The following is a 10528-nucleotide window of genomic DNA, read 5'->3' on the forward strand; positions in this document are numbered from 1 at the left end:
AAGTAGTGCCCAACCTCAACAGCAGGAGGAATGAGGACCACTCCCTCCCTTGCCCTGGGCCTGCATGTCCCATGTCCCAGTGCACTTAGTCCTGTGGCTCCCACCAGAGGAGGTCACATAGTCACAGGCAGGTTAAACTTCCCTGTTCATGTAAGTCATGCCCAGCAAGCAGCTGAAATTCCTCTTCGTGGAAATAAGACATTCTCAGCGCCTTATCCCCAGCCAGGGGTGAACGCTCACCACAAAAGCCTCTACCCACTCTCCAGAAATTTAAAAAGCCCTTGTTCCCCCAATTAAACAAGCTGCTCAAAAAAGCCTGCCTTTCAGCCTGAGTTCTCTATCAACCCCAGTCATTCTTATCTCCTGCTTCCTTTCCTAAGGATGCACCAGCCACAATCACAGGCTAACCATGCTAGGAAGGCTTGGTGGAAATGGAGCCTCAACAGCAGCTTGCTACTGCTGGCAGTGCGGCTCTAGACGTGGCTATAGGAGGACATATTACTCTATACCCAAAAATTCAATGTTATAAAATAGCTACCGGAGTTTATGGTCCTTTACCCTCAGGGACAGTAGAGATAATCTTGAGAAGGAGTGAATTGACTTCCCAAGGATTCATAGTGCATCCAGGTATTATAGATGAAGATTTCAAAGGAGAAATTAAAATTATGGCCTATGTAAGAAGAGAGACGCAATTTTACACAGGTGATAGGATTGCTCGGCTGCTACTGACTCCCTATATCAAAGGCAAAGCTGCCCTAGCAGAAAGAACTGGAAGGTTTGAAAACAAAGAGGAAAAGTAAAAACCCCAGAGATATTACCAATAGTGTTCCATTAACTTTAAAATGTCTAAATGTTAATGAGAAAGGAACAACAGCGGCTGAGAGACACTCTGTTATAGAAAAAACCAAAAAAACTGGAATTAAATCAGTCTATATACTATAAAGCTGTGTTAACGTCAGAATGGAAGCCAGCAAGTGTTTTGCATTGGGAACATGTATTTGTTTATATTTGCCTACATTTCCATAGGAAACGAAAAGCTGTGGATACTGTCAAAACTTATAAAAATTAGAACTGAGCAGAAGAGGTATCCTGAAAACCTTGGCCACTGACCCAAAAAGCACTTAGTTCATTGAAAATGTCTCTGTTTATAATTTCTCACTACATCCAACATAATTAATGGCTTGAAACAGAAAGGGGAAAATGTAGTAAGAATTTTGGAATTTTGGTTTCTTTAAAAAACAGAAATATAAGAATATGTTTTTGTTTAATCCCAGGTGTGGGGAGACGGAGTTGCTTCACAAGAACTGACTGATTTTTCCTTGTGCTGTAGCAACAGCATGGTTTTGCCAGCTGCAGATAGTTTCTGGGATTGTGTGACAATTCTGGGAATTTTCCAGAGTGTATATAAATGTTGAGGCTCCGATAGGTGGGGTTGGTGGTGGTTTGTTAGTAGTCGTTTTCAAAGACAAACACGAATAAAAAATTTAGGTTCAAGGATATTTAAATCTTTCTCCCCACTCTGTCCTTTTTTTCCCCCTCCTATATAGTGATAGGAGGTGAAACTGGGGAGATAAAGGGTAGTTTTGAAAAAGAAGAACCCACAAAGTAGCAAAGACCAGCTACAAGCATAGAAGAAACAAGTATAGAGAAATTAGATTCAGGGATAGTTCTCTCTCCCTCTCCCTCTCCCTCCTTCTCTATCCTTTTTTTCTCTCCTATCTAGTGATGGGGGTGAAACTGGGGGGATAAGGGGTAGGGAAAAGAAGAACCCACAAAGCAGCAAAGACAGGCTACAGAGTTTGAAGGGAAGTACACTGTATTAATGGAAAACGTTGCTTCTGCAAGTCATAGGTTGTTAAACAGAAATGACAATACCAGGTGGGAGATACCTCCTTATGCTCAAGCATGGGCCCAGAATGGCTTCCCCCGCCCCCCCAAAAAAACTCAACACAGGTTACCCATCGGAAATAGATAAGACCCTATTGCTGAAGATACCACACACTTCGTTTTCAGGACACAGATGACAAAACTGGAACCACACTAGAAACCTCCATCCTGTCGGATTGCTTTCACAGTACCTGAAGCTGCTGTAAAACTGCTAAGGGAGAAAAGTCAACAGCAGACTCCTGCAGCTGGGAAACTTCTGCACTACAATACAGAACTTGCCCACAAGAGGAGCCCACTGGTACAGTGAGAGGTAACCAGTCACGTTCTGGTTGTATTTAAGAACCCCTCCACAAGAGGAATTTATTCCTGGTGATGTAAATCTAGGCAAAAGCCTATGGCTGGGAAGGTCACGGGCCCTGGGGGCATAAACTATTAATATTGCTTTTGCTTAAATGACATGGTGACAAAATGCCTTCTAACTATTTCTGTTTATACCTGCTCTAGCCTGGGTCAGGGAAGCTTCTGCTTGCAGTGGGTGATGATTAGTGTAGAGACCGAACACTGGATAAAGTGCTGACAATTAGTGACTGTGGAGTGCTCGGCCCTAAATAGGACACCTGTCCTGGAGCCTCCAAGGCTCAGGGAACATCATGGAAGACATCCCACATGCAACCTCACTGGATTCCATCCCTTGCTGTGAGACAGTTCAGCGGCACTTGGTTTGCAAGAGCCCGTGAGGTGACTGCCCCAGGTGCGCTGCCAGCCCTTCCCTGCACTGTGGACCTGTGGTACCGCTCGTATCCCAAACCCAGAAGGGCTCGAAGCCTTTAAGGTCCTGACCTAATCCAGAAAGATCTTAATCTCCAACACCTCCCAGCAGGAGTTGGGAACGGTTAGAAGTGAAGTAAATTTTACTTTTAAATCCTTGGGCCTTTGCCATCCTCTTGACAGCATCCATATCCAGAGTGTTGAGTCGAATGTCCACCATGAAGTGGTGGTAGGGGATGAAGTCCCTGTTTCTGCAGTGGTTGCAGCGATGGGCGCTTTCCTCCAGAAAGCGGGCACATTTCAAATGCAGGACTTTCTTCTGGTCCTTAAGCCACAGTTCATAGGCTGTCTTCTGCATTATAGGCCTGCAGAACCGAAGGATGCGGCACTCCATCACCTCTCCTTCCATTTCCTGGAGATCCTCCACTTCGCTGTGAGCTAGAAGAAATAAGAAGGGCTTTTCAGCCAGGCAGCAGACTGCAAACCACCGGCTCCTCCCTAAGGCATGGCAGTTCTTTATTTCTGGTAGGATTTTGGTTGGTTTTTTTTTTTTTTTTTTTTCATTTTTTCTGGTTTCAGGGATTGAACTCAGGGCATTGTGCATGCCAGGCTACTGTTCTCCCTCTCAACTATATCTCCAGTGCTCTCTGCCCTTCAGTCTAGAAATGCCTCTAACCAAGGGTGAAATCCAGACATTTTGTTTTTCAGGTACTACTCACCTAACCCTTCAATGGGCTTTAGGGACAAAGAGCGATAATGAACCTCAAATGTGGTCACATTTTGTTTTAAGGCGACTTGAAGATCTTTGCTATTCCTGAAGCAATGAAAAACATTTGATTCCACCAGGGAGGCCAGGGCCTTGATCATAGTCTTCATGTTCCAACATGGGAGAATCTCAAACAACAGCTCTGGAGTGAAGGTTAGGCCGATGATGGCCGCGCATCTCACCAGCATTTGATGGGAAAGGCTCATACTGTCCAGCTGGACTAGAGAGATTTCTGCAGGTAGAAGGCCAGAGAGTGGAACTCTAGTTATCTACCATTATCAGATGCATTTGAGAGACAGACAACTGTCTTATTTGTGAAAACCTAGCTAAGCCAAGTCAAAAGAAGTAATTGATTAGTGCCCAATTTATAGATAGCCCTTGTGCTGGGGATATTCAAGATGCAGTTTCTATGCTCAAATATGTATGACATGAATAAGACAGATCTTAGGGAATGATGGTTTAGTGTTAAAGGGTGACAAAGATGGGTGAGGAGAAGTCACAGGAGGCCACCCTGTGCTTTGAAGACTTCTCCAGCTGCCCCTCTGTCTTCCTTGGCACCTCTTCTCCCTGGACCTGCTCAGCAGTAGGCATAAGGCTTTCTCTCTGTTTAAGAGATTTGTTTATTATCATAACACACACTGTCTCTATTGCGTTAGCAAGTACCAGGGAACCCAGAGCTTCAATCCCAACTCTTCATCTAGGCTTGAGTTTCATAGTTCATGTGTACTTGAACTTTTGTTTTTGGGGTGTGAGAGAGAGAGAGAGAGAGAGAGAGAGTTCTGGGGTCTAAACCCAGGGGCCCAAGCATTCTGGACAACTTGCCTTATCACTGAGCTATATCCCCTGCCCCTTCTTAGATAATCTAAAAAATCTAAAAAATTCTTAGATAATCTAAAAATTCTTAAGACAATCTGAAAAATCAGATTCACAGAGATCCACCTGCCTATGCCTCCTGAGTGCTAGGATTAAAGGCATACACCACAATGCTGGGCTCACCTTATTTATTTTTAAAGATTTTTTTTTTTGAAATTTGTGTGTATATGTTTGCCCACATACATACAGATGTCCATGGAGATCTACCTAGCAGTGTATCAAAGCAGATGCTGCAACCTATAACCAAGCCTTCGGCAGAGTGTAGGGAATCATATGAAGGAAAGAGGAATTAGTATATCCTAGAGGAGACAGGGAGCCCCACAAGGTCCAAATATATCTGAGCACAGGGGTCTTCAATGAGACTGTTTATCCCACCAAGGACCATGCATGGATATAACCTGCAACCCTTGCTCTGACATAGCCCACAGCAGCTCAGTATCCAAGTGGGTACCCTAGTAAGGGGAACAGGAACTGTTTCTGACATGAACTCATGAGCTTTCCCTCCCCCCTGTGGGAGGAGCAGCCTTGCTAGGCCACAGATAAGGACATTGCTACCATCCTGAAGATACCTGATAAGCTAGGGCCAGACGGAAGGAGAGGAGGACACCCCCTCTCAGTGGACTCGGAAGGGGGCAGGGAGGAGATGAGGGAGGGAGGGAAGGAATGGGAGGGAAAGAGGGAGTGGGCTACAGCTGGGGTACAAGTGAATGTATAAAATTATTTAAAAATTAAAAAAAAATAAAATAAAAAAGAAATTTGTGTGTATATGTTTCATACATGCAGATGTCCATGGAAGCCAGAAAAGGGTCAGATCCTCTGAAGCTAGAGCTACAGGCAGTGTGAGCCACCTAGTGTGGGTGCCAGGGACTGAACTTGGGTCCTCTGGAAGTACAGCAATCACTCTTAATCTCTGAGTCATCTCTTTAGTCCCCCACCCCCTTTTTTTCAGACAGGGTCTCTCTATGTAGTTCTGACTTTACAGCTTGGCCTCAAACTCATAGCAACCCTCCTGCCTCTGTCTCCCGGTGCTGGCATTAATGTGTGCATCACTGTACCTAGCCATCTTATTTTTTGAAATAGGGCCTGTTGTAGTTTGAATGTGAACAACGCCCTCCCCCCTAAACCTCGAGGCTCATATGTTAGTTTAAAGTTGGTGGAACTGTTTGGAAAGGGTTGGAAGGTGTGGCCTTACTGGAGAAGCTGTGACACTGAGGGCAGGCTTTGAAGTTTCAAAAGCCCACGCCATTTCCGGTTTAGCTCCCTGTCTCCCACTAACAGATACGGATGTAAGCTCTCAGCTATTGCTCTAATGCCATGCCATGCTGGCCTGCTGCAGTGTTCCCTACCGTGATGGTCATGGGCTCTAGCCCTCTACAAAAGTGAGTCCAGGATTGAATGCTTTCTTTTATGAATTGCCTTGGCCATGGTGGTTTGTCGTGGCAACAGAAAAATAACCTAGACAGTTTTGTTTCACAGAGCCTGATACTCTCCAATTTAGCTACTCTGGGTGACCCTAAGTCTCAGGCAGCCTATCTTTAGCCCCTCAGTGCTGCGACTAAAATCGTATGCCACCTTGCCTGGCTTTTTTTTCTTTCTTTCTTTCTCTTTCTCTTTCTTTTTCTTTCTTCTTTCTTTCTTTTTCTTTCCCTCCTTCCTTCCTTCCTTCCTTCCTTCCTTCCTTCCTTCCTTCCTTCTTTCCTTCCTTCCTTCCTTCCTTCCTTCCTTCCTTCCTTCCTTCCTTCCTTCCTTCCTTCCTTCCTTCCTTTCTTCCTTCCTTCTTTTTCTTTTCTTTCTTTTTTTTTGTGCATTCTAGAGATTGAACTCAGCTATTTCCTCCTGCCTAACAAGCACTTTACCAACTGAGCCACCTCCCTGCTCTTTACACTTCATTCCTTTATGCATTTGAATTAACATTTGTTCAGTCCAGAGCATGTACAGAAGGAAGGAGGCTCCTAATGGGAGGGAGAAAGACCAAGCCCACTGGGCAGCCCGCTTACTGCACGGGGCACCACAGAACAAGTGCTCAGAGACTTTTGTTCTCATCTTTCTTCAGACAGCCGTCCTAGAAGAGGCAAAAGTAAAACCTACTGGAAAATGAATGCAAGTTCAATTTTCTTTACCTTTTAGCGATGCTGGAGGTGACAGATTCTTTAATCTAACGCCACTTACGAGGTAACAGACTTCTGTACGTCCCTCCAGCGGGGAAGTATAAAGAGCTATGTCTTCTGTTGGCCTAACAGAATTCTCTTTGTGGAGGTAAGAGGGAAGGAAAGTTGAGAATCATTATCCTATCTTCAAAAAGTCTGATTTCCCTGAAAACTTTGAGAAAGAACTCAGGTGAGAAAGACTAAGTAGAGATGTGTTGGTTCACCAAATGTTCTAGAACATCTTATTTTGAAATAAAGCTAATATATAAAAATCTAAACTAACTCAAAATTGTTTTATGTTCCTTTCCGACCCACCAAAACTTTTAGTATTTCTGTAATACTTTTAATTTTACAAAATGAGGTTCATGGTCAGCCTAGACTCTATCCTATCACATATAGTAACAGAGAGAGAGGTATATACTCATTCATAGTCCCACTGACATAGCTATAACAAGAGGGAGATTTAAGATGGTGAGGTTTGAGAATAAACATGCCTAGTAAGTTGATCTACCCATACTCCAAAATGTTTATCCATTAAGTCATTCATATAATACTTAGTAGGTGAGGTACAAATATAAAGGTGAATATAGTCAAATTCTTCATCTCCTAAAAGGATAAATCATGCACTTGGAGACTGCCAGAAAGTAAGTAGCTTGTCAAGGAGCACAAACAGAAAGTACTAGATAGTTCATACCAATGCATTAATTAATTATTAATTAACAAATAATTATAATTAATTAACTAACTTTGTTTTTCAAGGCAGGGTTTCTCTGTGTAACAGCCCTGACTGTCCTAGAACTCTCTTTGTAGAGCAGGTTGACCTCAAAGTTGCAGAGATTCACTTGCCTCTGCCTCCCAAGTGCCGGGACTAAAGGTGTGTGCCCCCATACCTGGCTAATATATTTACTAAAGGCTGTACTAGCTGGTTTTATGTCAAGTTGACATAAGCTAGAGTCATCAGAGAGGAAGAAACCTCAACTGAGAAAATGCCTCCATAAGATCTGGCTGTAAGGTATTTTCTTAATTAGTGACCAATGGGGGATGTCCCAACCCATGGTGGGGCCATCCCTGGGCTGCTGGTTCTGGGTTCTATAAGAAAGCAGTCTGGGCCAGCCATGGAAAGCAAGTCAGTAAGCAGCACCCTTCCATGGACTCGAATCAGCTCCTGCCTCCAGGTTCCTGCCCTGATTGAGTGATTAACAGCAATGTTGGAAGTGTAAGCCGAATAAACCTTTTCCTCCCCAGCTTGTTCTTTGGTTATGGTGTTTCATTGCAGTGATAGAAACCCTAAGACAAAAGACTTGTAATGCAATATAGTCTGTGAGGGTGATCAGCATGAATAAGGCATGCTTCCAGGCTTCTTGGTGCCTAAAACTGTGGGGATACATATCCAAGGAACACCAGGAAGAGTAACGTTGTTGGAAAAAAGTCAAATGCGAAGTTCGTAAAGACTCTGATCAGGGCCCTTACATTTCATCATGTTCTTCCCTGTCTACCAGAGGTGTACATTCTTTAGCCCAGCCCTGGAAGCCCTCTGGCTGTGCAGGAAGCAGCCTGCGGCCTAGGCCCAGCCCTTGCCACCTTCTCTGAGAACATGCTACTTACTGAACAGGTTACTCCAGGTCACATTTGTCTTTTCCTCAGACTCTGCATGTTGAAAAATGAGAACTCTGTGGTGGTCGAGGTTTTTCAGCAGTTCTTCGCAGTAAAATGGGATCCCACAGCTTGCCTCCACCAGATACCTGTAAGGGCACACACGAGGAACCAACAACTGTAAAGAACAGACTCTTCTCAGCCTCCTGAAAACAGTCTCTGCCCCTCCATGTGCTTCAACTTGTTTTCACGTTTGGAAATTGGCTTTCTTTCTTTTTGCTTTCAGTGATGAGGACTGTGCATGCTAGGCAAATGTCCTGCTGGTGAGCTATGTCATCTCACATTATTAGTTCCAGGGATCCAATTGCCTCTGAGAGCACCAGGCATACCTGTGGTGCACAAACATATATTAAAAAGCCCATACACATAAAATGATGAATTTTGTATGCTAGGTTATTCCTCACTTGTTTTCAGTCCACAGTGGATCCTAACCAACCCTCTGTGTCTGTAGGTCTTTCCGATTCCCTTTTGTTATCATACCACAGTCTATTTACTCTACTGAATGTAACCATTGTTACAATGTTGAACAATCTCCAGTAACTATGTGATGAGAAAGAATGTTCCCCAGTTATCCCTGATTAGTTGATTAAAAGGCCTACACCTGGGCAGGGCAGAAGGAAGTTGTCCGGGACAGAAGAATCACCGGAAGGAGACAGGAAGAAGGGAAGAGAGGAGGAGGAGGATGATGCCACAATGGGTTAGCATGGAAAAGGAAACACAGGCCAGGAAGAAGGACTCTGTGGTGTAGAAAGGAGCAATCCAGATGAAAGATAAGCAAGTATTTATGGACTTACGGATGGGAGATGGGCCAGATAGGAAGAAGGCAGATGGCATTGGATGGGGGCCGGGATGTGAATGGTAAGGTTATTGAGACAGGGTAGGTGAATTATCTGCCCAGCCAAGGTAAATAAGGCTATTATAAAATATAACAGATGTCTGTGTCTTATTGATACAGCAGGTTAGATAATACCGCTGTAATAATTAAAGGGCTAATAATAAACAAATGTTAGCCCAATACCTTTTATTTACCACAACAGCAGGCCCATACCCAGCACAATGAAAGAGAAGCAGATCAACAGAGCAGTGCTTGAGGAAATGTGACAGGGAGCCACACCAAGGAGGGAAAGGAGGGAATGGTCCTTTTAAAGGGTGGCACAGCACAAGCACTGAAGTCATCATTTCAAGATGCAGCCCAGTCCAGGGGCTGGGGAGATGGCTCAGTTGGTAAAGCGCGTGTCACGTATGTCGGAGGACCTGAGTTCAGATCCCCAGCACCCACAGGAAAGCAGGGTGTGGTGTTCTGCACCTGTAATTCCAGTTCTGGAGAGGCAGAAAAGGGGATTCCTAGAGCTCACTGGACAAGCTAACTGCAAGAGAGCCTGGCTCAGAAGTCAGGTAGAAAAACATTTGAGGACGATACCTAACATTAACCTCTGACCTCCAAATGTGTCCACATGAAGACATTTATACAATACACACACACCACACACAGAACTGATAAAGTTAAGATCTGAGGGGTACATGCTGGTGTTAAGGCCTTAGGATAGGAGGAGGTTACTTACGAGTCAAGCTCTCTGGGAATGCTGCTTACACTAAGGTCAACACAGACCTTGTCACGGATTTCCTGGGGCTGCATGGCACCGAGTGTGATGTAGGTGGTATTTCGGTTCTTCAGTATGGCACTGGCAGCTGCACAGGGGGGGTCCGTGAAGGGAGACAGGGACATGACGATGAAGATGGGCATGGAGCGGGTGAGCTTTTCTATGAAGGCCCAGGAGGCTCCATCCACAAACTGGGCCTCATCGATGATGAAAATAATCCTTTCTTCTCTCACTGTCTGGAAAAGGGAGAGAAATGGAAACGTGCGAGAAGGTATTATGACTTGTGTATGTGGGGGACATGTATTTACTGATTTTTATGGTTGCAATATATAGACCAGGCTGGCCTCCAACCCAGAGATATACCTACCCGTGTCTCCAGAGTGCTAGGATTAAAAATGTGTGCCACCACGACTAGCTAATGGTGACTTTAAAAAGAGGAAGGAAGGAAGGAAGGAAGGAAGGAAGGAAGGAAAGGAAGGACACTGAAGTCAGATGTGGTGGCATCTGTGATCCCAGTGCTTGGGAGGTGGAGGCAGGAGGATCAGCTCAGGGCTGCCTACCCTTCACTATATCTGGCGCTCAGGGTCAGCCTGAGCTACAAGAGATTCTTTTTCAAAACAAACAAAACCCTAGAGTATAGTTCAGTGGTAAAGTTCATTTTTAGTATGTGTAAAGCCCTGCATTGGATTCTTAGTTTAAAAAATAAAACAATACTCTAAACTTGTAAGATAAATAGGGTTGTGGGGTATCTATAAACTCAGAAAAAAAGTAAAACAAGCAAGCAAGTGAAAGATCCCCGGAGGGTATCTTCCGTCAGAGAGACCCCCTCCCAA

General features: G+C 44.4%; 1 protein-coding gene across 1 annotated transcript in view; it reads right to left on the reverse strand.

Moving 5' to 3' along the window:
* The window catches only part of Adcy10 (adenylate cyclase 10), a 70429-nt gene that overhangs the window by 26130 nt on the left and 33771 nt on the right, over positions 1-10528 (reverse strand). The window contains exons 16-20 of the mRNA XM_055624611.1: positions 9657-9931; positions 8047-8183; positions 6415-6540; positions 3375-3653; positions 2803-3093 (exon numbers count right to left, since the gene is read on the reverse strand). Of these exons, the coding sequence (XP_055480586.1) occupies positions 2803-3093; positions 3375-3653; positions 6415-6540; positions 8047-8183; positions 9657-9931 (1108 nt within the window). The remainder of the gene's footprint in view (positions 1-2802; positions 3094-3374; positions 3654-6414; positions 6541-8046; positions 8184-9656; positions 9932-10528) is intronic.

The sequence above is a fragment of the Psammomys obesus genome, unplaced genomic scaffold (genome assembly GCF_907164565.1).
Source record: "Psammomys obesus unplaced genomic scaffold, mPsaObe1.curated_primary_1811, whole genome shotgun sequence".
NCBI lineage: Eukaryota > Metazoa > Chordata > Mammalia > Rodentia > Muridae > Psammomys > Psammomys obesus.